Source organism: Stegostoma tigrinum, chromosome 36, assembly GCF_030684315.1.
Source record: "Stegostoma tigrinum isolate sSteTig4 chromosome 36, sSteTig4.hap1, whole genome shotgun sequence".
NCBI lineage: Eukaryota > Metazoa > Chordata > Chondrichthyes > Orectolobiformes > Stegostomatidae > Stegostoma > Stegostoma tigrinum.
This window is the reverse complement of record NC_081389.1, coordinates 19,376,254-19,404,175: the sequence shown is the minus strand read 5'-3', so window position 1 is coordinate 19,404,175 and position 27,922 is coordinate 19,376,254. Positions and strand designations below refer to the sequence as shown.

At 39.9% G+C, this 27,922-nt stretch overlaps 1 protein-coding gene across 1 annotated transcript in view; it reads left to right on the top strand.

Annotated features, from left to right (window-relative positions):
* Positions 1 to 27,922, top strand: part of etfa (electron transfer flavoprotein subunit alpha) — a 60,555-nt gene that overhangs the window by 5,215 nt on the left and 27,418 nt on the right. Inside the window, exons 2-9 of the mRNA XM_048520606.2 lie at positions 1,393 to 1,542; positions 2,177 to 2,258; positions 5,310 to 5,392; positions 8,946 to 9,045; positions 11,363 to 11,473; positions 12,607 to 12,708; positions 14,495 to 14,563; positions 15,151 to 15,233. Of these exons, the coding sequence (XP_048376563.1) occupies positions 1,393 to 1,542; positions 2,177 to 2,258; positions 5,310 to 5,392; positions 8,946 to 9,045; positions 11,363 to 11,473; positions 12,607 to 12,708; positions 14,495 to 14,563; positions 15,151 to 15,233 (780 nt within the window). The remainder of the gene's footprint in view (positions 1 to 1,392; positions 1,543 to 2,176; positions 2,259 to 5,309; positions 5,393 to 8,945; positions 9,046 to 11,362; positions 11,474 to 12,606; positions 12,709 to 14,494; positions 14,564 to 15,150; positions 15,234 to 27,922) is intronic.

Sequence of the window (27,922 nt, the reverse complement as noted above, 5' to 3'; positions counted from 1 at the left end):
CGTCGGAGGCTCACTGATGATGTTACCTAGAATGGTGACGAAACGTCTGAAAACTAACCTTCCAGCTCAGCGAGCAAACTCACATCCAGAACCTCAACCTGAACTACAAATCTTCTCAAAACTCGCTAATAGATCAACCTGCTTGATTGGCAATCTTACAACCCCTGACACACATTGGTGTCTCAGAGGAAGTTGGTTACTAAGCTAGAAGCCTTTCTGACGTGGTTTAATACCATACAGGTCAAATTCAATTTAAATGAAAGTTTGAGGGGCCAAGACTTGGATTGTGCTGATCTCTACACAATAGTGGATAGCACTGCCTGGTATAATTGATAAACAATTGTTTGAATTAGGAAGGGATAATCTGTTAATTTTCAGTAAAAGTTTGAGTAATTAACTTGCCAGTTATTTCAAAGCCTGCAGTAATGATGCCATAGTCATTAATCATTGAGCCTGAATGTCCTTGTGTTTCAACAACGCATACTTGGTATTGACAATGACATCAGCTGCTGGCTCAACAACACTGAAACATGATGTTGACAATAAGCGCTGGTGTTTGCTCAAGTACTGACCTTGAGTTTTTCTGTATCCTGAGATAGGATGCTGAACTGAAGCCCCTTTCGTTTTCTCAGGTGTAAAATCGTCCATGACACTGTTGAAAAAGAGTAGAAGCTTATGTTCAATATGTACAGTTTCATTATGCCAGACAGCTTCAACTCGAGGTTTCCTCTGTCCAAATTTCTGTTGTGTTTGGTGAGAGTACTTTGAGCTATACAGTACTGGTTACAAGTCTGTGGTTGCTATGAGCAGTTTCGAGGTGATTATCACGTGGGAATATTGTTCAATATTAAAATGTATCCACTGAATTACCTATATTTTTGCCTTTATGTACTAGTGCCAATGTTGAGTAACCTTGTGGTAGCTCAAGGTTGCCTAATCTTAAATATGAGGTTCCTGAAAGTATCATAATTACATGATTTTATTGCTTTTCAGTTTTTCTTTGTTTGATTTGGGCAGCATATCCAAAATATTAAGGGGAACAGAAAGCATTAGCTGAGGGGAGAGGCAAGTTTTATTTATGAGAGAGTCTAAGGCTAGAACCAGATATTTCAAAAGTGAAATCGGAAAATTGTAGAATGGTAGAAGTTTGGACTTTATTCCACAAATGGCAGTTGATATTAGGTCGGTTCATCTTAGATCTAAAATTAGTAGAACTTTGTTAGCAAGCTATGAAGGGTAATGGGATGATGGTGGTTTATCTGGAATTGTTACCACTTTGTCACAATCTCATTGAATAGTAAGTGCCATCAGTAAGTTAAATGGCCTCCTCCTATTCTGTGTTCTAACCAAAAATGACAATTTTGTAAGACTGTTATTTTCTTTATTTTCTAGACTTGCTACCTGCAACGATTTCAGAGCACTCTTGTACTAACAGAGCATAATAATGAGAAGCTGACTCCCATTACCCTCAATGCCATCACTGCAGCCAAACAGCTGGGTGGAGAGGTTTGTTGCTTGATTGCTGGCACAAATTGTGGCAAGGTAAAATGTTTTTGCTATATTTGTGTTTGTGTCAAATTTTCAAGCAGTTTAGAATTGCTAGCATATTATTTGCCATTACTTCTAGGACTTTACCGACTGCAACAATAACTTGCATTTATATAATGCATTAATTGTAGTGAAATGTCCCAAGGCCTTTCACAGATGTAATCAATTAGATAAAATTTTAACCAAAGTAAAGAAGACGTTGTGACAAGTGCCAGAAAACTTGGACAAAGGGGTAGAAGTAAGGACTATCTTTAAGGAAGAGAGAGAGAGATGGGAAGTATTTATAAGTCACAGAGGCACTCTTAATTTTCTAAAGATATTCTTCAGTGGGACGTAGGGATCTCTAGACAGACCTGCATTTGTTGACCCGTCCAAATTGCCCATGAGCCAAGTGGCTTGCTCAGCCATTTTAGAGAGGCAGTTTAGAGTTAATTTCATTGCTGTGAATCCAGAGTCACATGTTGGTCGTACTAGTGAACAAGGTGGATTTTCGCCACCATGGTGATGGTTTCATTGGTGACATTACAGAAGCTAACTTTCAATTCCCAGGTAAAATTTGTAGACTTTTCTTGCCAATCTTATCCTATTTAACAGACCTCTTTCTAAAGCTGATATTTACTTGTTACAGGTTACGGAAGAGGTCAGTAAAGTGCAAGGTGTGAAGAAGGTTCTAGTGGCTGAGAATGACATATTTAAAGGTTTTCTACCAGGTAGGCATAGATACCACAATTGGATGGTTCTTCTCTCCACAGATGCTGCCAGGCTTCCTGAGTGCTCCAGCATTTTCTGTATTGATTGGTGATTTTGAGCATCCACAATATATTGCTTTTGCAATTCTAGATTTTAAAAAAAATGAGTTGGATACTATTACTAAATAAAAACAGAAACAACTGCGGTTGCTGTAAATCAGGAACAAAAACAAAGTTGCTGGAAAAGCTCAGCAGGTTTGGCAGCATCAGTGAAGAATAAAACACAGTTAACGTTTTGGGCCCAGTAACCCTTCCTCAGAACAGGACAAAAACAAAATTGCTGGAAAAGCTCAGCAGGTCTGGCAGCATCTGTGAAGGAAAAAACAGTTAATGTTTCGAGTCTAGTAACCCTTACTCAGAACATTATCGTTGTTGGATATTAATACTATATCTTTCGTGATTTGGGAATAAATCGTTTACTATATCCTAAAGTGTGATGAGAATAAGACGTGGCTAGGAAGTTCTATTCTGTGGCAAAATAACTAAACTAACATGGTTGCTTTTCAAAATTATAGAATTACGGCAAGGTTAAGTGCATTTCGTGTATAGAATGTAATTAAAGTATCTTATAGAATCCTTAGGTACAACAATTTAATTAAACTTGAATCTGTAAGTTACAAAGGAATAGTCTTGAAGAAGCACATTTTTATTGGAGAAAGAGGATTTGAATAGCAGAACAGGTCAAATCTTTAAAACTCACGAAACCCAGTAACAGAGTATTTGGGGTTCTCACTGTACAACTGGAACATATAGGTCCAAGATGGGGTCTTATGACTAGAGATTGCCTGAGAATCCATTTCAAGCCACACATTTTTCCTCTTTCCAGACCCACTTCTATAAAACAGAAAACCCAGTTTTTGTTGAATGCATTTAAATAAATGTCAGGTTGAGAATGATCTTGATGGTTTTATAACTAAGTAAAAATTAGTGTGTTCATTTGTGACAGGCTTCTGCTGAGGGTAGAAAAGGATGCAGTCTGTGAATGACACTTTCTTAAATGATTCATATGACTCAGTTATTTGGTGCTTAGTAATGAACTTTAGGAAGTGAATCATTTGAGGGAGAGTATAGTTCACTTCACTGTGATAGGTTGTGCATGGTATTTAGAAGTTGCAGACTTGAGAGGCTTTTGTTCAACTCCTTTCTTGCGACGTTCAGCTTTTGTACTGTACTTGCAAAGCCAGCGAGTGTTTTCATAATTTAAGTAACCCTGCCTGAAGTAATATTGAATATCACAAATGTTGATGACAGCTTTCTAGTTTGCAATGGTTTGCATCATGGTAAATACGTATATGTTGACTGGTACGGCAGGAACCCCATTGTTGCATGGCCGCCCCTGCCGCATTTGGTGTGCAAGAAGGCAGTGGTCTGAGAAGTCAGCTGAACTTATAATTTCTGATGGCTTCTTTCAGTGCCTTTCAAACAGATATCTTCTGGAATTCATGCCTGCCAGTCACTGTGTCCCAGTTAACAATGTCAGTATCCATCTTCATAATCTCACTGCAGGCATCATTTTAGTGGAAATTTGGAAGCCCAAGTCGTTATGAGCTATTAACCATTCACAGCTCAGCAGATCTTTGGTATACAGCAGTCATCCATCTGATGAACGTAACTCAGGTAGTGGAGATGTCATTAGTTTGGCTATGAGTATATGGTGATGGAACTAGCGTGATCAGGACCTTTTGAGTTGGTGATCTTGTCCTGCCAACAAAGGCTAAAGATACTGCATAGGACAGTGAAGGTGAAATCTGCCAAAAATATTTTGTCCCTGTCTTACCATTGTGAAGGAATGAACGGGTACTCTCCATTAACTTCCTATTGTTCCACATACTCCGACACAGCATGGACATTAACAGCTGCGGCTTTTATGATTCGTGTGTTGATTTCAACATCAAGTAGCAGATTGCTGGTGATTGTGTCGCCTGAATATGTGAAGCTTTCAACAACTGCCAGTGTTAATATTATTAGTGCTGATAGATGGTGATGTGGCAACGTTCTATATCATAGCTTCTCTTTCTGATGCTGTGTTATTTTCTGTCAATCTACCCAGATTAGATTAGATTAAATTAGATTACCTACAGTCTGGAAACAGGCCCTTTGGCCCAACAAGTCCACACCGCCCCTTGAAGCATCCCATCCAGACCTATTTCCCTATAACCCACACACCCCTGAACACTGCGGGCAATTTAGCATGGCCGATCCACCTAGCCTGCACATCTTTGCACTATGGGAGGAAACCGGAGCATCTGGAGGAAACCCACGCAGACACGGGGAGAATGTGCAAACCCCACACAGACAGTCACCCGAGGCTGGAATCGAACCTGGATCCCTGGTGCTGTGAGGTTGCAGTGCTAACCACCGAGCCACTGTGCTGCCCGTGTTATTATGTTATTATGTCCCTCTGGAGCAGATGGGACTTGGAACCCGGTCTCCCTGCTCAGAAGTAGGAACACTACCTTATGCCACAAGAGCTTTTCAGCCTTTCTAGTGCTGGTGGTCAAACCAAACTCTTTGTAGCTGTGAGCGAATATGTTCATTTACTGCTGCAGCTATGGAACATTGGTTGTTGCATCATTATCATAAAGTAAATCTGATGAGGATCTGCTGCACCTTTGTCTTAGCTCAGGCAAGCAAGACCAAACAGTTTGCCATTACATTTGGTACATACATATGTTGTAGATGACTCGAAGACGTAACACATAATGAGTAATCTAGTGATAACATTTACTGCGCATTTAAGTACTTTAATAGTACTAAATTTGTCTGCCATAACATTAAGTAGCAAGAAGTATCAAAACTGTACAACAATGATTGAGGAAAGGGAAGAAACCAAATGAATAGAAGACTACTAAGCTACTGTAAGCATGTTCAGGTTCAACTTTATCTAAGTGAACATTGCCTCACTTGATGACATATGAACTCCAAATGCTTAGTTTTTCATACTTTTTGATGTGCATGCTTCTTGTCTGCTTATTTGTGTTTTTAATACTCTGCTTTCTGTATCATTGACAGAGGAGCTGACACCGCTGGTGCTGGCTGCACATAAGGAATTTAAATTCACACACATATGTGCAGGGGCTTCTGCCTTTGGAAAGGTGAGGAAAGTACTATTAGCAAGACATATTACAAAGAGCTTACCACGATAGGCTGTTTGGTTATGAAGGCCAATGCTAGAGCTTATCCTTCTCACACACCACTTACCACCATTTTTTACCTAATCCTGTGTTTCTTTTTTCTGTGATGTGTACTTATGTAGATTTTTCCTTTAACGTATCTATGCTATTTATTACCCAACTACTCCATGTGGTAGCAAGTTCCCCATTCTAATCACATTACGTCAGGCAGTTCTTCTAAAGTCATTTCATGTTACTTGGAATTTCAACTCAACCTGACTTGTCAGTGAAACACAAATGTACAAGGAGCTTTGTAGTGCAGTGGGTAGTTAGTAGTCTACCTCTGGGCCTGAAGCTCTGCATTCAGATATCACCTCATAAAATGACGACGATGGAGGGTGACCCAAAGAGATTGCTCATCTATCTGTAAAGCCTTTTGATACACCAAAGGCTGATGGTAAGAACGGAGTGGCGCATCAGACTCCCCCACATTAAAAGACTCCATGTGCAGGAGTGCATGTTAAAATACTCCATGCGAGGAAGCGCCATTGGCGGCATGGTGGCTCAGTTGTTATCACTGCTGCCTCAGAATGCCAGGGACCCAGGTTTGATTCCAGTCTCAAGCAACTATGTGCATTTTTCACATGCTCCTTGTGTCTGCGTAGGTTTCCTCTGGGTGCTTCGTTTTTCTACCACAGTCCAAAGATGTGCAGGTTAGGTGGATCAGACAAGGAATTGCAAGGTTACAGGGATAGGGTAAGGTGTTGGGTTTAGGTGGGGTGCACTTCATATTGGTGGTGTGGACTTGATGGGCCAAATGGCCTTCTTCCACATTGTAGGGATTCTATGATTCTGTGATCTTCATGCCAAGGGTTCACTCCCCCACCCTACTCGTGCGCACACAAGATGTACTTTGAACAAAATTTTGCTTCGGGAGTAAATTAGTTTACTCTCCATTCTACTAGGAGAAATACTGTTTCTGAAGCATAAATAAAATCACTGTTTTAAAAAAAACTCATCAGTGAATTTGTTTTTGTAATGTTACAGGTTTGTTGGGCTTAACATGTGTATTCAGTTACCTTGAAAATCTGGTAGGCTTGCGAAATTTAACTACTCGTGATCTTTCACATGAAGTGCCATCATATACTTCTGAGCAGGCACCTCATTTAGTAAATTAGATAACTGCATCAGAGTTCTTCGCATTTTTAAACAGTGAGATTTAATCCGGTTATCTTTTCAGAGTGACAGATTATTCCTTGTATTGAATATCTAAAGTTGTAGGTGGATTAAACCAATAATCTGTTGCTATTTCCATATTTAATGTGTCCAGTGACACATTTTTCCTCTTTCTTTCATCCTAAGCCACAACTGTTGAGAACAAATGCCGCATTCCAACTAAACTAGCCAAGTCCAGGAATCAACACATATTGTGGATCCGACCTGGTAACCTGCATACCTGAACAATTCGTTATCTTTAACTAGTTCAGTCAAGGAACATGAAAAGGCCAGTTGTTAAGATGTCACTAAAAAATAAAATTAGAATTATTCATTATTAGAGATGACAAGGTCCTGGAACTTGCTCTTAAATTTGCTTATTTAATAAGATTAAAACATACACTACACTTGTATTCTTTGTTATACATGTATTTATATATTTACATAACGTAAATCTTTAACTCCTATCAGTTTGAGTAGCTGAAAGTATTTTCTACAGAATGAATGCAAGTTAATCTGTTCCCTGAAAACATTTTCCTAGTTGACTGGCTTAATACTTTACATCTTGAAGGTTATGTGCCAAAAATTTGAACCGCCCATATCAGGTATTCACTGCTATGTTAAGTAGGTTTAAACCCATAAAATTGGATTATGCTGTGCCAGATAACCAGTTTGTTTGTTTGTGTTCTAAAATGCACTGCCTGTAAGAAACCACATTCATTCATAACATTCAAAATAGAATTGGATAAATAGAATCCATTGAACTTCCATAGAATCCCCACAGTATGGAAACAGGTCTTGTGGCCCAACAAGCCCACACCAGCTCTGCAAAGAGTGTCCCACACAGACACACTCACCACTACTCCCTCCATTCGATCTATATGAATCAGTGCTCATTCAAAAAGAGTACTTAGCCTAACCTGCCTTCCTAGACCATTGCCCCATAGGTACTGCACTTCCACTGCATATCCAAGTACTTCTTAAAAATTGCAGTGTAGATTCTGATTCTATAATTACCTTTTTAGGAGGCGAGTTCCAGATTACTACCGTACTCTGGGTGAAAACTTTTCTAGATTTCTCTCTAATCCTTTTATGTATTATTTTTACCTCTGATCTGACAGATATTTACAGAGAAGAAATGCTCACATTTGTTCGTACACAATATAGTTTCATGATGCAAGTGGTTTACCAGGTTCTCTAACTCTTTAACTGAGCCACTTGAATTGCTATAACACTTCCTACAACATTTTCCTGCAATATTTCATGTTGTCTTGGAGCTGTCAACTCACTGGCTTAATGGCATTCCAATTGAATTACAATGCATTACACAGTGCATTATATTTCATAAGTTGTATTTTATTGAATTAGTTCTGCCCTTTTCCCTGGATGCATTTCATCATTTTCTGTGTTTCCTGGCAATATCCTAATTAACTGCCCCTTTCCCACTTGAAAATTACTTTGTACTCAGGTTTGCAATGTAACATTTATAATGTAACATAGGAAGTGGCGATAAACTGAGATTGCATTTTTATTTAAGAACATAAAGCATTTGTGAGAATCAAGACCAAAATGAAGTGCAAGCTATGAAGATTTAGTAAGTGTAAACAAAAATGTGTGAGCTTTTGTGTTGGGACCCAATATAAACAGGAACTCTGTATTGCTTCAAAGAACACTCATTTAAAATAAAAACAATCCGTTAGTAGCTTTTCCGAAGAAGGACCCAGACCCGAAATGTCTGCTTTCCTGCTCATCTGATGCTGCCTGATCTGCTGTGTTCATCTAGCTGTACACCTTGTTATCTTAGACTCCAGCAGCTCCTACTATCTCTCAGTTCGTAACTTGCTGTTTAAAGTGTACTAAACAGTAAGAATCAACCCGAAACCATTAAGCAGAGAATGGAAGGTTTTGAGTACTTCTTATTAGCCACGATGGTGGCTATTTTGCATGCAGCAAGACCCCATTAACATAAATTGCCAACTAATTTTTATTGGTGCTGGCTGAAGCCAGCATACTGCCCATAGATATACAATGGAATTGGACAATAGTTCCCTGCCTTCCAGTGCGTAGCAACCTGTAAGCAAATGATGATGCATAAGTTGGCAGGGTGGGGATGTGCATGATGGGGTTGGGGGCTTAGTGAGGGGTGCCGCAGTTTGATTCCCATCAACAGTCGTTCTATGAAGTTTTTTTGTACAGTCTTTCCTTGTAGTAAGAAATGTATCAAAATACATTCAGTTTAATATCTTAAAAGGAAAGTATCACACGTCTGATGAGCGTACTTTATCCTAGAATGTTTATTTGTAACCTTTCCTTTTTTCAGAACATTATACCTCGAATAGCTGCTAAACTTGATGTTGCTGCAATCTCTGATATCACTGAGATTAAAACCCCAGATACATTTGTCAGAACGATCTATGCAGGTCAGTACAAGATGAACTCTGTGGCTGAACTGATGCTTTCAGGGTACAAGTGATTTATAGTTAGTTACTATGTCTCTACAGAATGTAAAATCTAACCTATTTTCAATGTGCTCTAGTGCATTGTAGATAGGAAACTGGCATGTTACCAAAGAAGCATTCACTTGAGGTTATTGCCTCATTCCTTTCACTGTTACTCCCAGGCTTATTTTTAGATTGTAGCAATGCCTGGTATTAGAACATGGTAGCAGCTGTCTATGGTTAGTTGCATACTAAAGCTAGGCTGATATGTTTCATACTTCATTTGCATTAGTTATCATTGTCACTATGAATACAGTGACAACTCTGGATCTATGGGTGTAGAGTACATGGAGAGAAGCATTTGGGCATTGGATTAGGTACTCAGATCTTAGGAGATGGAGCTGAAGGTGAGGTGGAACAGGTGGGCTTTCTACAGTTTGAACATGGGGTGGAAAAAAACAAAGTTGAGTATCTTTGAAAAAACACTGAAATGGTCTATTAAAGCTGAAAGTTTTCCACTGCTAGTTTAGGTTAGTAGCTTTGTTTCATGCAGTTTGGGTTTAGAAGAGTGAGAGATGGGATATAGATTTAAAAGAAGTGATGGATGAGTCAGCGGTGGATTTGTAAAAGGTGAAACCAATTGTGGATGATTAGTTAGGGAGCTTTGTGCACAATAGGATGTGAGTAACCAGGTGAGTTGAAGTTTGTGAAACATGAATGTTAGAAAGGGTGAACGTAAAGCTGTTTTTGAGGCTTTTCAGAAGGGGAGAGAGACAGAGAGGAATTGTTCATGATGATATCATGATGGGGCAAATAAACATTTTCAATAATAACTGTTCATTGGGAGGTAGTTAACAATCAGTTCATTCTTATACAGGGCAGTTTCTGCAATATTGGGTTTATATTGCAGACCAAGAAAGTGGGTAAGTGGTGGTAAAGATTATTTGGTGAGAAATGAATGGAATATATTTGGTCTTGATGCTAGCTAGAAAAGTTGAACCTGGCTTTACAGGCAGAGTTGTAATGTATCTTTCCAGAAGCAGGGCAGTGCCACTTCATGAGGTGGTTTTGTGCTATAAGACCTTAAAATGTAGAAGCAGAAGTAGATCATCTGGCTTATGTTGTCTGTTCTGCTATTTATTCAGAGTATGATTGATCTGATAATCCTCATTTTCTTGTATTTTCCTCATAATTCTTGATTGTCTTACTGATTTAAAGCAGTCTATTTTCGGCCTTGAATATAATTAACAACTCAGCCTCTGTAGCCCTTTGCAATGAGGAATTCCATGGATTTATCACCCTTAGAGAGGAAATTTCTCTTCATCTCTGTCCTAAATGAGTGACTCTTACTTGAGATCATGTTCTGTGTGACTGTATCTTCAACTTGCACTTGTACAAATTGCTGTACATTTTCTGTTTTTATTTCACTTCCTGTGCTGTTGATGGTTAGAAAGACAAAATTGAAGATATAATTTTTGATTTAAAGCACATGCACAGTCTTTCAAGTGAATGCTGCCAGGATGGGATAAGTCTCTTAAGTTAGGTTGTCACATGTACCTACTAGAAGTGTTAAAAAAAATCTGAACTCAGAAAGAAAAGCAGAAGTTCTTGGAAGAACTCAACCGGTTTCTCCAGCAATTTGTTTTTATTTCAATCAAAGTATTTCTTGATTAAAATATGCATCAGTGGAAAGACGTTTGAGTGTTTTACTCAATGATTAGAGACCTGCTGTGATCTTTGCATTTGACAGAAAGAGTATCTCTTTACGTCAAAGATAAAATATTTCCCATTAGTATTGAGAGAAATACATCTATTACTGTCTTCTGCCTTGAGATAATTTGCCACAACTGGATTTTGAAGAAAATAGGTGGTCTGAGGCTATTGCTGGCAATTTGGAGCAATTTCAAAACTCTGGTGACTAGAAACTCTTTATTGACTACTGTTTGAGCTCAATAGATACCACGCATGCCATTATTACTTTGCTTTTTGTGTTGTACAGTAATGTTACTTCTGTATTCAAAATGATTTAACTACATAATCTTATGTAAAATTCCATGAAGCCACACCTGATCAATTATTGAACTATACCATTTGGAGTTTGGAATATGAGTTTGATTTAATTTAGTGAGAGACCAGTTTTCTTGAGGGTGCATTCTTAAACGTGAGCTTGGGTTTAATAGTAATTTAGTAGTGGTTTTTAGGAGTTTTGAAGGATTCTGGTTCCAAACTGCCTTGAAGTCTGAACCTTCTCTCTTTAGTCAAATTGGTCTTTCAGTTTTTAATGCTTGACTTTTTGTAGGGAATGCTTTGTGCACAGTGAAATCTGAAGATGATGTCAAAGTGTTCTCTGTAAGAGGCACATCATTTGAAGCTGCTTCTGTGAATGGAGGAAATGCAAGTTCTGAAAAAGGTAAACGACGTGCACTTTACTATTAGAATACTTTATCAGGGTAAAAAAAACTACCTGCTGGATTTCAGTGAAGTGAAATCCATCAACTGAGCCAACAATTGCACTAATTGATTAGAAGCTGGTGATCTGATGGTTATGTTCTCTGAAACAATAGTGAACCTGGTACTCTGCCCTGATTTAATCATCTTGGTGTTAAGAATAAGTAAAACATGTTATACTCTCTCCTTGGCTTGAAGAACACATAATTCTCTCAAATCTAAATGTATATGACCTTGAGTTGTATTGTTTTAGGAAACAATTTTGTGTATAGAATAGGTCAACTAGTTTTACTTGTCAATATTTAAGTTTTTGCGTGACTAGTCTTCTACAGTCAGTAACACTAGAGGATGGAGGGCTAGTAATAGTATTAAATTTGAAATGCTGTACAAGTAGATATTAGCACCTATGTGCTAATAGCTTTCATATGTGAAAACCAGTCATTGGAGGGAGGTGATATTTGTAGTTTCTGCTAAGTTGGCCCTCCATCCTTTATAACTTGACACCGGTCTTGTCTCTGAATCAGGTGTTTGTGGAATCAAGCCCAACTCTGAGATTTAAACACAGAATCTGAGCTGACACCCTGCAGTGCTGAGAAGGTGCTGCATTGGTAGAGGCTAGTTCTTGTGAAATAGATTTTGGTTGAGAACTGGAGGTTGATCAGAAGAAACCCTGGCCTACGTTGAACAAGGGCCTAAGGTGGTTTACAGTTGGGGACTATATTGCTGTATAAAGGATGTAAAGGCAAAAGGACTAAATATTGAATTTGTTGTCTCCCATTAATTTCTGAATTTCACCATATTAAAGGATGTACCCATTTAGCGAATTTTCTTTGCAGAGGCTTGTTGTGGCAAAGTGCTTGCTTACACAGTAGTAATTAATATAGTTCATAAGTATATGATTTTGGAAAACTTTGGGATGTTTTAAGAAGTGAGGCACTGTATTAGAACAGACTATTTATTTTGGATAAATAACAATTGCTTTCTGTGTGTTTTTGACTAGACTACCTTCCAACAAAGTTGTTTATCTGAGAAGATATAATGCTTTATGTCCTTTCTAAAATTCAACACTGTCCTCCACTTTTTATTTGTGATTAGTTTCAGCTCCATCTGCAGCTGGCGTGTCTGAGTGGATTGGACAAAGCTTGACCAAAAGTGACCGTCCGGAGCTGACTAGTGCGAGAGTTGTTATATCTGGGGGTGAGTAGGTGATATATTGCCTGATATTTTAATCTTTCCAGTGTAATCCTTGCATTTAATACCCAGGGAACAATGAAAGCAAGTTACACTTTGTAATGAATCTAGGGTTTCTTGTAACACAAAAGCCAAAATTGGATTTGTGTTGCTAATTGTGGTATCCCAGCAAAAATCTTACATAATATACAAATTTGAGAGATCTAAAGGTGTTTGTTCTCCTGGGAGCAGTTCTTTTGTATCATAGTAGATTTTCACCTTCCCCATCACCCAAATCCTTGGTTGTGGGCTCAGCTAAGAGCTCTAACTGCAGAGTTCGAGGTTGTGTTATCAGATAAATAATTTTATTTCAAATAGATGAATAATAGGCAAAGAACATTTAGATATAACCTGCACCCATTCTTGCTCTTCAGTTCACTTCTCTGTAAAATAAATAGATAATTACAGCAAAGTGAAATGTTTCATGTGCTGGTTGATTGAAATAAAGACTGGAAACCCTCCGCATGTCAGACAGCATCTATGGAGAGAAGAGCAGTGGTAATGTTTCAGATTGATGAACCTTATTTCTCTACCCCCACTGTGAATATTTTCAGTAATTTCTCTTTTAACATCAACTCATTAGCATCTCCTGAAGGGCAACTAAGAACAGGCAATAAATGTTGGCCCAGTCAGCGAGGCCCACATTCCATAAGTGAATAAAAATAAATGAGCAGCAGTGTGAAATGTCTTTGGGGTTAAATGTATCTTGAGTGTTTTGTTTTGTTTCCATCACTAGTATAATAGTGTTTTATTTGTTGTGGATAAGTTTACTAAAAGTTTCTTTAACAATTAAGTGGCTTGCAAGGCTGTTTCCAGGGAGCATTAGATATCAGCCAAATAATGTGGAACCAGAGTTATATCAGGGCTAACTCAAGCAAGGGGTACAGCTTGCTTTCTTTGAAAGCAAAATGCGCCAGATGTTGGAAATCCGAAATAAAAACAGTGCTGGAAATTATTTGCACACCGTTTGTGGAGAGAAATGGAGTTAGCATTTCTGTGCTCCCCTGCTGAGGATTTCTTGCATTTTCTATTTTTGTCCTTTCACTGAAAAGTCTTGCAAACCAAATTGTTTTGGACAATCAGAGATAATAGGAGCTGCAGATACTGGAGAATCCAAGATAACAAAGTGTGAAGCTGGATGAACACAGCAGGCCAAGCAACATCTCAGGAGCACAAAAGCTGATGTCTCGGGCCTAGACCCTTCATCAAGTGATGACCCTCTGATGAAGGGTCTAGGCCTGAAACGTCAGCTTTTACACTCCTGAGATGCTGCTTGGTCTGCTGTGTTCATCCAGCTTCACACTTTGTTGTTTTGGACAATCATATCATTTTCAAGGCCATCATTTCTAATTCAAGTCTATTGGCTAACAAATGTCTTGAATTCAGTTTCACAGTGGTAAGGAATGGCACCTTAATGGTTCTGGTTCTGGGCAAGTACCTCTGACTAGTTGAGAAGTTGAACCTAATAGCTCTAGTTATTTGTGGTCTAACATCAGAAAAAAGATTAATACAAAATTTGATGGATTGCTATAAATTCCAAAATCATTTCAACAACCTACTTCAGAGAGAATAATTACTTCATCATTCCCAGTATAGTGTGTGACTCCAGTCCCATATTATGCAATTCACCCTTAGTACACTCAGGATAGCCAGGTACTGTTCGACCATTGACAATTAAAGCTGAATAGCAACTCTTTATAGACTGTCTATAGTCTCTTTAAATAGCTGATAACATTGTTATTGTGTTCATTAGGCCGTGGTTTAAGAAGTGGAGAAAACTTCAAGTTGTTGTACGACCTCGCGGATAAGATGCATGCTGCAGGTGGGTGCTTTGTTTGACAGGCTTTTTATTCTTCTTTTGTTTCATTAACTTAATTTCTCATTATTGGTAGTTATTGATTTTGAAAGATATAGCGTTCAAAAATTATTGGGTAAAGCTACTCCTTGCTAGTTCATAGTTTTTCTCAGTTAATATAATTGGGTGTTCCAATAACTTGTTATAATTATTGACCAGCAAAGGTGAAAGCAAGGAGAGCAGGTAGATTGCTTCATCTCACAGTGCTAAGTTGTATCATTCACTGGTTGAGACAGGTGAATCATTGTGTGCTTTTATAGCAGTACTAAAATAGCTACTTAGCCTACAAGTGGCGTAAGAATCCTGAGGCTTGTGATGGCTCATGCTATTTGACTGACAGTTACTGTAGCATGATGCTTATCCCTTTTCTTTCTTCTGAGTTTGGAGATAGATTAATTTGTTTTTGACACCACTGTAAGTTTTGAATCTTGTTTTCTTATTCACATATTTTTGAGAGTTGATACAAAATTTTGAGGGTATTTTAATCATCCACACATCAGATTTTAAGGCCTGAAATAAAGTACTTAAGTTCATACCTGTCACATTTGTTGCAGTTGGTGCTTCTCGAGCAGCAGTAGATGCTGGATTTGTACCCAACGATTTGCAGGTTGGACAGACTGGAAAGATTGTAGCACCTGTAAGTACAGTAGTTGGGATCCATTAAACTGTTTTAGCCGTTGTTATGGTTATGCAGAGCATAAGTATAGATTGACAACATGGGAGAATCTATTGACTGTAAAGTTATGGAGTTATAGATGTTTAGAGCACAGAAAAAGCACCTTAGGCCTATTGCGTCTGTGCCATTGATTCATGCCTGAGATCTTCTGTACTAATATAGATTTCCAAACGTAACTTTTCTTTCCCAGTGGTTTGCATAATGAATGCTGTGTGCATTGTTGAATGCAATTTTAATTAGAAGTATTTACATTTTTGAAAAATACATAGACCTGAATATTTGACCTTTGCACTGCTGACTTAGTCAGCAATCCATCAGATTTTTGCTGCAATTAATGCTATTTGCTGCAGCAGGTTTTTTTCGTTTAACAGAGGTGTAGAGCATGTTGTGCAGCTAAAATCAGACTTCTAGTAATGCAAAAAAGCAAGAGAATTGGATAAGGAAAAACTATGGTTTTGCACATCAATTTCAGTCTGTAATTAGCTTGAACTTCAGGTTCAATTTACCTAAATTTTGGAATTTTGCTGAAATAATGTGTTTCTTGAAACAAGTAGCTGATGTATGATTTGGTTGATGGCTAGGAAAGTATACCAAAGCCTTTATTTTGCAAATGATTTCAGAAATAAATGACAATTTTTAGATTAGATTTTGATTACTAGACTGCTAAGTTTTAAATTTTTTTGTGAGGTACAACACAAATTTCTGAAAACCAATGCACATATGAGACCAACTGGCCTCCTGGACCATAACTATTCTGTTATTTTGTGAATTGATAACAGTGGGCAAAGCTGGGAGATGGGAGATCAAAGTATTATGGAAGACTAAATTCAGTAGTGGAAAGCCTATGACTTTGTCATTGTGTAGTCGTGATAGTTTGTAACTTATACATGAATGGGCAAAATGTATTTATTTTGCTAACCCTACTAATGGCCACAGTTTGCATTTGATGTAAAAGGAAGTTTGAATGCAAATTTATAATCCTTTACTAGTTGCAAAATTGTGCATGCACTCAAAGGGTTAATTGTTCAGCATTCTGCTGGCACAGCCTTTTTTGAAATTTTCATTTAAGCTTCCATTAAAGGATGTTGGACATTACAAAGTTTGACTAAGGAGACCTGTACATGTTCTCTGTGGCTCAGCTAAAGCTCTCAATGGTTAGTGAGACCCATAAGTGCACATAAATAATGTGCCCTGAGAGTAGAAACAGTCTCTAAACACAGAAGTGCCCCACAAAGCTTGGCATAAGAGCTATTATGTTGCTTTGTGCGGATGTACTTTTTGTGTATAATTTGAATATGGCTCTGCTGACCTGTTTTTTTCCCTCTGTTCCTAGCAAGGTGCACGACACAGGGTTAACTAGAAACCTGAGGTAGAACCTCTTCTGAGTGTAGTTCATGAGCTGTTTTTCTTCATGAAATGAGTTGCTAGTTTATTTTAATAAAATGTCTTCAGTTACATGGCTTTCAATGAACCATACAAAGGAAATAAGCAATTTTACTTTGTCAGTAAAATAAAATCAGTAAGCTTCGCATGGCCAAGAAAGCGAGATTACATCCTGAGTGAGAATTTGGAGGCAACATGGGAATTTGTTGCAGAGGGGAATAGGTGCTTTTTGCTTTATTTTGGTGAACTGTTTGTTGAGCTTTTTAAAACAGGATAAATTGAAATCTAGAATTGGGAAGGAATACAGAAGAGTGGCATCACAAGTAAGCAGTAAGTCCACTGGTTGCTTCCAGCAACTAATTTGACTATATTATAGGTTACTTTCAGACTGAAGGTAAATAGGGGTTATATTTACGAGCTACAAACTAAGAGACTGGTGCGAAATTTTAAAAATCAAATGAAACATTGTCATTAAAATAGAGGCGCTGAGCCAAATATGTTTTGTAACTGCATGATGTGGGAGTTGGTGGTCCCCTTTGCACTTCATAGTGTCATAGTGATCACATCTGCAGCAAGTGTTGGTTGCTTGAAGATTGCCAACTCAGAGTTGATGAGCTGGAGTCTGAGCTTCAAACACTGCAACACTTCAGGGAGGGCGAAGAGTTATGTGGATGCGTGTTTTAGAAGGCAGCCACACCCTTTACATTCGCTACCTCAAATTCAATCAGTGGTCAGGGAAAAAGGGGTGTGCCTACCAGCAAAGGCAGAAAGAGGGACCCAGGAGGTAGTGCTGAAGGAAGCTTGTCTTAACAGGTTTGAGGATCTTGCTCCTGGTGTGAATGAGAGTGGGGTCTGTAAGGTGAATGAGTAAATTGACCATAGCACCATGATACAAGGAGCCATCCAAGTGGTGAGAGAAAAGAGAAATATAGTCGTACTTGGGGGTAATGTAGTCAGGGGAATAAACACTGTTCTCTGTTGCTGTGATTAAGAGTCCAAAGGCTGTGTTGCTTACCTGGTGCATGGGTTCAGGATCTTTCATTTGGGTTGTAGAGGAACCTGGAGTGGGAGGGGAATGATCCAGTCGTCATGGTCCACATAGATACCAGTGATATATGTAGAAAGAGGAAAGAGCTTCTTCTGAGGGAGTGTGAGCAGTTAGGGATTAAATCGAAAGGCAGAACCAAAAAGATAATCATCTCTGGATTATTACCTGAGCCATGAGCACCTTGGCATAGTGTCAACAAGATTAAAAAGGTAAATTTGTGGCTGATAGATTAGTGTAGGAGAAACGGGTTCAAATTCAAGTGCCATTACTGGAGAAGAAGTGAACTGTTCCTATTGGATGGTTTTCACTTGAATCATACTAGGACCAAACCCTGGCGTATTGTTTAACAAGGATGATGTGGATAGGGATTGTTGAGGGGCCTAATTCAGTTGCATGCAATATTATAGAAAAAGTTAAACCGAGGAATGGCTTGGCAGAGGTTGTTGAAACTCATAGAACATGACAAAGGACAGAGAGTATGGAAAGAGCCAGGAATCTAACTTCAAGCATAGCAGATGAGGGGACAATTATGAGAAGGACTGAGGGCATTGTACCTAAATAGATGCAGTGCACGAAACAAGGTACGTGAGCTTGTAGCATGGATTGAAATTGTCAGGTATAATGTTACAGGTATCACAGATATGTGGCTGCAAGGGGATCAGGAGTGGGAACTAAACATTAGAGGGCACAGTTCCTATCTAGAGGACAGACTGGTGGGCTGGGTTGCCTTGAGAGTAAGACATGATATTAAATCAGTAGTAAGAAGTGAAATAGAGCCAGAAGGTTTGGAATCTGTGTCAATAGAGTTGAGGAACCGCAAAGGAAGAAAGACCCTGATGAGAATTATGTATAAGTCTCCTAGCAGGAGTCAGGATGTGGCAAAGAAGAGAAATGAGGAGATAGCAAAGGCATGTAAGGATAGCATTATTACAATGTTACAATAATCAAGGAGACTTCAATTTACAAGTTAACTGAGAAAATCAGGTTGGTAGCAGAATTCAAGTAAAGGAATATGCGGAATGTATATGAGATTTTTTTTGGAGCAGCTTGTCGTAGAGACCGCTAGGGAGCAGGCAGTTCTGAATTTGGTGATGTGTAATGAGGCAGACTAAAGTAGGAACTTAAAGTGAAAAACCCCCTGGGGCCAGTGACCATAAAATAAGAATGTAAGAAGCAGAAGCAGAAGTAGGCCATCTGTCCCTTCGAGCCTGCTCTGCCATTCAGTAGTATTATGGTTGATCTTTTTGTGGACTCAGGTCCACTAATGCACCCTCTCACCATAACTCCTAATTCCTTTACTGTTCAAAAAACTATCTATCTTAGCTTTAAAAAGGTTCAATCAGGAAGCCTCAACTACTTCACTGGGCAGGGAATTCCACAGATTTATGACCCTTTAGGTGAAGAAATTCCTCCTCAATTCTGTCCTATATCTGCTCCCTCTAATTTTGAGGCTATGCCCTGTTGTTCTAGTTTCATCTGGCAGTGGAAACTTCCTCCTTACTTCAATCTTGTCTGTTCCCTTCATAATTTTATATGTTTCTATAAGATCCACCCCTTATTCTTCTAAATTCCAATGAATATAATCCCAGTCAACTCAGTCACTCCTCATAAGTCAACCCTCTCAAGTCCGGAATCAACATAGGGAATCTTCTCTGCACCGCTTCCAGTGCCACCCTTTCTTAAGTAAGGAGACCAAAACTGCATGCAGTACGCCAGGTGTGGCCTCACCAGGATCCTAAACAGCTGCAACATAACCTCCCTGCCTTTAAACTCAGTCCTTCAACTATTGAAGGACAGAATTCCATTTGCCTTCTTAATTACCTGTGGTACCTGCAAACCAACCTGTGTTTCATGCTCAAGGACACCCAGGTCCCTCTGCACAGCAGCATGCTGCAGCGTTTTACTGTTCAAATAATAATCCTTTTTACTGTTATTCCTACCAAAATGGATGACTTCACATTTATCAATATTGTACTTAATCTGCCAGACGCACTCACATAAACGATCCATATCGCTCTGCAGACTTTCAAAGTCACTTGCACACTTTGCTCTACTATTCCACTTAATGTCATCTGCTAACTTTGACACACCACACGTGGTCCCCATTTCCAAATCATCAATGTAAATTGTAAGCAATCGTGGTCCTAACACTGATCCCTGAGGCACACCCCTAGTCACTGATCACCAACCAGAAAAGCACTCATTTATCCCCATTGTTTGTTTCCTGTTAGTTAACCAATCCCTGGAGGCATTCATTTATCCCTACTGTTTGTTTCCTGTTAGTGAACCAATCCTCTGTCCAATCTAATACATTGTCCGTATTGCCATACACCTTTATCTTATGAAGAGCCTTTTGTGTGGCACCTTGTGGAATGCCTTTTGGAAATTTAGATACACCACATCTACTGGGTTCCAGTTGTCCACTGTGCTCTTAATGTCTTCATAGAATTACAGCAAATTAGTTAAACATGACCTGCCCTTCATGAACTCATGCTGCATCTGCCCAATGGGACAATTTCTATCTAGGCACCTTGCTGTTTCTTTCTTGATAGATTCAAGCATTTTCCCCCCTATACAAGTTAAGCTAACTGGCTATAATTCCCCATCTTGTGTCGACCTCCTATTTTAAACAGTGGCGACACATTTGCTGCTTTGTAATCTGCTGGAACTGCCCCAGGGTCCACGAGTGCGTGTGCTGTTAGTCCTGTTGCCTCTTTTAGTACCCTGGGATGCATTCCATCATGTGCCAGGAGTCTTGTCTAACTTTAGCTCCGTTAGCTTGCCCAACACTACCTGTTTTGTGATAATGGTCATTTCTAGATCCTCACCAACAGTAGTCTCCTTGTCATCAGTTACTGGCATGTTATTTGTGTCCTCCACTGTGAAGACTGATAGAAAATACCTGTTCAATGCCTTGGCTATTTCCTCATTTCCCATTATTAAATCCCCCTACACATTTTCTAAAGGACCAATGTTTACTGTAGCCACTCTTTTTGTTATTTATATATTTAGAAACTTTTGCTGTCCGTCTTTATACTCTGAACTAGTTTACTCTCATAATCTGTCCTGTTTTTCTTTATAGCTTTTTTTGTTGCTTTCTGTTGACCTTTAAAGCTTTTCCCAATCTTCTTGTTTCCCACTGGTCTTTGCCACTTTGTATGCCTTAGCTTTCAATTTGATAGCCTCCCTTATTTCCTTAGGCATCCATGGTTGATTACTCCTTTTTCTACAATCCTTCGTTTTCACTGTGTATACACTTTTGTTGAACATTTTGAAAGTCCTCCACTGTTCCTCAACTGTAAAGTTCCGTAAAGAAAGTCTTTGCCATAAGACTTACCATAAAGTCTTCGCATCCAGTCTACTTTAGCCAACTCTTCCCTCATACTATTGTAACCTCCTTTTGTTTAAACACAGGACCATAGTATTGGATTTTATCTTCTCACTTTCCATCTGTATCCAAGCAGATCACCATCATTAATTATGTCTGTCTTATTACACAGGACCACATTTAGGATAGCTTGCTCCCCCATTGGTGTCCATTATGTACTGTTCAAAAAATCTGTCGCAGATACATTCAGTGAACTCCTCAGACTGCCTTGACCAACCTGGTTTGTCCAATTGATATACAGATTAAAATCCCCCTGATAATTACCTTATCATTTTTACAGGCATTAGTTATTTTTGATTTTGTTGTCACGTACTGAAATACAGTGAAAAGCTTTGTTTACGAGTGGTACAGGTAGATCACCGCAAGCAAAGGATGTACAGTTCAGAAGGACTTAGAGTTATGTTGCAGATTACATTATTTGAGGCTAGAATCCATTCAACAGCCTGATAACGGCCGAAAAGATACTGTTCCTGAACCTGCTTGTGCGTGTGTTCAGGCTCATGTATCTTCTGCTGGATGGAAGATGTGTAGGAGGTCATTACCAGATAGATCTTTGACGTTGGCCACCTTTCAATGGCAGCGGGCTGTGTAAATAGAGTCCTTGGATAGAAGGTTGGCTTCTGGGATGCACACACCACCTTCTATAGTTTCTTACGGTCCTGGGCAGAGCAGTTGCCTTACCAGGCCATTATGCACCCTGGCTATGCTTTCAGGTGCAATCTGTAGACGTTGAAGGACCTTACGCACGTGCCAAATTTCTTGAGCCACCTGAGGAAGAGGACAAGTTTTTGTACCTCCTTGACCATCACATTTACATGGGAAGACTGCGAAAGGTTGTCGGTTATGGTCACTTTGAAGAACTTGAAGCTCTTCACTCTCTCAACCTCAGTTCCATTGATGTAGATGGGGCATGTTCTCCTTTCTTTCTGAAGTTGATGATCAGTTCTTTAGTTTTGCCAAAGTTGAGACAGATTGTTTTCATTGCACCACGTCATGAATCCCTGTATCTCCCTTCTGTATTTTGACTCGTCTTTGTGAGATATCTGTCCCACTATGGTATTGTCATCAGTGAACTTGTAGATGGTGTTTGTTCAGAATTGGGCAACACAGCCGTGGGTGTACAGGGAGCACGTTAGGGGGCTGAGGATGCATCCTTGGGGGCCTCCAGTGTTGAGTGTTATTGTAGAGGAGGTGCAGTTACCTATCCTTACTGTAGCCTATGGATCAGAAAGCTGAGGATCCAGTTGCAGAGGGTGGAGCCGAGACCAAGGTCATGCAGTTTTTATATCAGCCTGTTGGGGATAATGGTGTTGAAGGCAAAGCTGTAGTCAACGTACAGGAGCCTTACGTAGGTGTTTTTGTTGTCCTGATGTTCGAGGGATGAGTGCAGGGCATAGGGATATAGCATCCTTTTATTTCTTTGTTTATTGCCTGTCCCGATGTGGTGGTATTATTTGGTGGCCTGTAGACGTGCCAATCAGTGACTTTCTTAGACTTTCTAATTTCCACCCAAATGGATTTCACCTTATTCTCTATAGAGCCAACGTCATCTTGCACTGCTGCCCTGATGTCATCCTTAAATATCAGTGCTACACCACCCCTTTAACTTCCTGGTTTGTACTTCTGAATAGTCTGATATGCCTGGATATTTAATTTCCAGTCGTGATCATCCTGCAGTCATGTGTCTGTAATTGCTAATAAATCATACACATTCATGATTTGTGTCATTAACTCATCCACCTTATTTGAAATGCTATGAGCATTCAGGTACAGGGCCTTTGTTAGTTTTCAAACCTTCCTTTTGAATTTTGACATCTCCATTAATAATATCTCCTGAGTTTTCCTTCCTTTTAACTTCTTTCATAGACTTTGATGTAGTTTAAGAGGGAAAGCTGGAATCCAATGTAGTGGCATTACAACTGAGTAAAGGTAACTGCAAACTCATGAGACAGGAGCTGGCCAGGTTATATTGGAAAGGAAATCTAGCAGAAGAGATGATGGAGCAGCAATGGCAAGAGTTTTTGCGGCTAATTCAGGAACCACAATAGACATTCACCCCAAGGAAGAAGGAGAATATTAAGGGGAGGATGAGGCGACCATGGCTGATGAGCGAAGTGAGTGCAGCATAAAAGCAAATGAGAAAGCTCAGAATGTGGTGAAGATAGGGGGAATCCAGAGGATTGGGAAGCCTTCAAAAACTAACAGAGCATAATTTAAAAAAAACTATAAAGGAGAAGATAAAGTATGAATAAGCTATCTAGTAATGTAAAAGAAGTTTGTAAGAGTAGACTTTGTACCATGGAAACATGAGGCTGGAGAAGTAGTAGTAGTATGAAACAAAGAAATAGCAGAAAATCTGACAAGTAGCGAGTTTTGAGAAGATTTGTAGCTCAGGTTGAGGTTCTGGATGTGAGTTTGCTCGCTGAGCTGGAAGGTTAGTTTTCAGACGTTTCATCACCATTCTAGGTAACATCATCAGTGAGCCTCCGACGAAGCGCTGGTGTTATGTCCCGCTTTCTATTTATCTGGTTAGGTATCCTTGGGTTGGTGATGTCATTTCCTGTGTTGGTGATGTCATTTCCTGTTCTTTTTCTCAGAGGATGGTAGATTGGCTCCAAATCAATGTGTTTGTTGATGGAGTTCCTGTTGGAATGCCATGCTTCTAGGAATTCTCATGTGTGTCTCTGTTTGGCTTGTCCTAGGATGGATGTGTTGTCCCAATCAAAGTGGTGTCCTTCCTCATCTGTATGTAAGGATACGAGTGATAGTGGGTCATGTCGTTAGAAACAACACTGAAAGACAACAAACTCACAGAAGAAACCCAGCAAACCATCAGACAGACGGTCGCACCAACACTAAGCAGGAAAAAGGAAGAAAACACACTCAATACACAAGAAAGGAAAGCCCTAAAAGGACTCAAAAAAGATAAAAACATCGTTATCCTACCTGCAGACAAAGGACGCTTGACAGTCATTTTAAACCGAACAGACTACATTGAGAAAGCGAACGCACTGCTTGCAGATACCAACACTTACCAACAGGCAGTGATAGACCCGACCCCACAACTAGAGAACCGAATCACAGCCTTACTCAAAAAACTTCAAAAATCTGGAGAATTAAACAAGAGAGTCTTCCAAAAAATGAAACCAGATGGATCCAACACACCACGCTTCTACGGACTACCAAAAATTCACAAACCAGGAGCCCTCCTCAGACCCATAGTGTCGCTACCTGGAACATCAACCTATAGATTAGCCAAGGAACTACACCAAAGACTAAAACACCTAGTAGAAGACTCCCACCACTCCATTAGCTGCACCCAAGAATTCCTGAACACCATCAAAGACACCAAGATAGAAGAGGATGAAATAATGGTCTCCTTTGATGTAACAGCCCTGTTCACATCCATCAACATCAACCTGGCCAAAGAAACACTGACTACACTAATAGAAGAACAGAAGACACATACACCAGACACCACCAACCTCATCAGCAAGGACAACATCATCAAGCTAGTGGACCTATGCCTCACCACCCACTTCACTTTCAATAAGAAAACCTACAGACAAACCAACGGTACACCCATGGGATCTCCGATATCAGGGTTCTTAGCAGAGGCAGTAATGCAGAGACTCGAACAAACAGTTCTGCCAATCATCCAAACCAAACTTTGGGTCCGCTACGTGGATGACACCTTTGTCATCACTAAACAAAACAAATTAGAGGAGACCTTCAAGACCATCAATAATACCCTTTACTGGCATAACATTCACATTCAGAGGAGGAAAACAACAACAAACTGCCATTCCTAGATGTCACAGTAGAGCGAACAGCCAATGGGGAACTTCAAACCAGCGGCTACAGGAAAACAATACATACGGACCAAATACTGAACTACAGGAGCAACCATCCCAACACCCACAAACGAAGCTACATTAGAACGTTATTCCAACGAGCCACCACACACTGCAGCACAGAGGATCTACGCAGAGCAGAGGAAAATCACCTATACAGCGTATTCAAAAAGAATGGGTACCCTATGAACACAGTCCGCAGATTCCTCAGCAATAAAAACAAACAAACAGACAAAACGGGTCCAGAAACCATAACCACTCTCCCCTACATCAAAAACATTTCCGAAATGCCTGCCAGACTACTCGGACATCTTGGCATCATGGTAGCCCACAAACCCACCAACGCACTAAAACAGCAGCTCATGAACTTAAAAGACCCTATGCAGACAACAAATAAAACGAACGTCATCTACAAAATACCTTGCAAGAACTGTGACAAACACTACATTGGACAAACTGGCAGAAAGCTAGCCACCAGGATACATGAACATCAACCGGCCACAAAACGACATGACCCACTATCACTCGTATCCTTACATACAGATAAGGAAGGACACCACTTTGATTGGGACAACACATCCATCCTAGGACAAGCCAAACAGAGACACGCACGAGAATTCCTAGAAGCATGGCATTCCAACAGGAACTCCATCAACAAACACATTGATTTGGAGCCAATCTACCATCCCCTGAGAAAAAGAACAGGAAATGACATCGCCAACGCAAGAAATGACATCACCAACCCAAGGATACCTAACCAGATAAATAGAAAGCGGGACATAACACCAGCGCTTCGTCGGAGGCTCACTGATGATGTTACTTAGAATGGTGATGAAATGTCTGAAAACGGACCTTCCAGCTCAGCGAGCAAACTCACATCCAGAATCTGACAAGTACTTCGTGTCAGTTTTCATGGTGGAAGACACTAGTGGCATGCCAGAACTTCGAGAGTCAGGGGTGAGTGTAGTGGCCGTCGCTAAGAAGGTGCTGGTGAAGCTGAAAGGTCTGAAAATGGATAAATCACCTGGAACAGATGTACTACACACCAGAGTTTTGAGGGAGCTAGCTGAGGAGATTGTAGAGGCATTTGTGGTGATCTTTCAGCAGTCACTGAAGTTGAGGGGTGCTGCAGAGGACTAGAAAATGACTCGTATAACCTCCCTGTTTATGAAGGGAGGGAGGCAGAAGGCAGGAAACTATAGTTCAGTTAGCCTGATGTCAGTCATTGATAAGATTTTACAATCCATTGTTAAGGATGAGATTGCAGAGTACTTGGAAGTGCAAGGTAAAATAAGGCTGAACCAGCATGGCTTCTTCAAGGAAGGTCATGTCTGACAAATCTGTTAGAATTCTTTGAGGAGGTAATGAGCAAGTTAGACAAAGAAGAACCAGTGGATGTGATCTATTTGGATTTCCAGAGGGCCTTTGACCGTATAAGAAGATGCTAAATAAGATGAGAGCCCATAGTGTTGGGGCAAGGTACTGGCATGGAAAGAGGATTGGCTGATTGGCAGGAGACAGAGTAGGGATAAATGGGTCTGTTTCAAGATGCCAGCTGGTAATGAGTTGAGTTCTTCAGGGGCCCGTGTTGGGATCACAACTGTTCATGTTATACATGAACAATCTGGGCAAAGGAACTAAGGGCATTGTTTCTCGGTTTGCAGATCTCACGAAAGTAGATAGAGGGCAAGTAATGTTGAAGAAACGGGGAGGCTGCATCTGGCTTTTGACAGGAGAATGGGCAAAGAAATGGCTGATGAAATATAAGGTGAGTGTGAGAGAGGGTATCCACTTTGGTAGGAAGAACAGAGGCATACACTATTTTCTAAATGGGAGCAGGCTTTGGAAATATAAAGCAGAAAGAGAGTTGGGAGTCCTAGTTCAGATTTCTCTTAAGGTTAACTGGCAGGTTCATTTGGCAGGTAGGGAGGCAAGTGCAATGTGAGCATTCGTTTCCAGAGGGCTAGAACACACGAGCAGAAATGTGCTGGGGCTATATAAGGCTCTGGTCAGACTGCATTTGGAACATTGCGAGCAGTTTTGGGCCCCATATCTAAGGGTGGATGTGCTTGTGTTGGAAGGGGTCCATAGGATATTTACAAGAATGATCCTGGGGTTGAAGGGCTTATCATATGCGGAGTGATTGAGGACTTCGGATCTGTACTTGATGGAGTTTAAAAAAATGAGCGACAATATCATTGGAACATAAAGAATACTGAGAATCCTGCATAATGTGGACATGGAGAACATGTTACCGCTAGCAGGAGAGGCTGGGTCCTGAGGCCTTTTTGAAGGGAACTAAGATGAGGAAAAATTTCTTCAGCCAGGGTGTGGTTAATCTGCGGAAGACATTGCCACAGAGGGTGGTGGAGGCCAAGACAGCCACAGATAGGTTCTTGAATGGGAACGGGATCAAGAGTTACGGGGAGAAGGCTGGAGGATGGGTTTGAGAAACATATCAGCCAAGATCGAATGGCAGTGCGTACTTGATGGGCCAAATGGCCTAATTCTGCTCCTATGTCTTAAGGTCGTATTGCAGAAACTTTAGTTTTAGTTACACTGGAACTGTTGAACTTTAGTCAACAGCATCTGATTTGCATTATCTTTGAATCATGTTCTCATGATTGTTGTCAATGAATGGGTCCTAAGATATGCGGTTACTTTCCCACGTGGAAACATTTTGAGAATATGTCTGGGTAACTCCCACTTTTAAGTTTTATTTATGCAAGGACTGTTCTAGTTCCAGAAGTTCATATGACCCAGCCTAACCACTGAACTTTTTTTAAATCTTTAAAATAGAAATTGCAACTCAGACATATGCTGTTTGGTCTAACAATGCAGTTTTGTGCTTCTCAAGGTTTCTCCTACCGTACTTCAGGTAATCTTATTCCTTCTATTCCTTTCACCCTTGCATAACTACTTAGTCTTCCGTTAAATGTGTGCTGGAGTTGAACCTGCGCGGTATTGAATTAAAGTG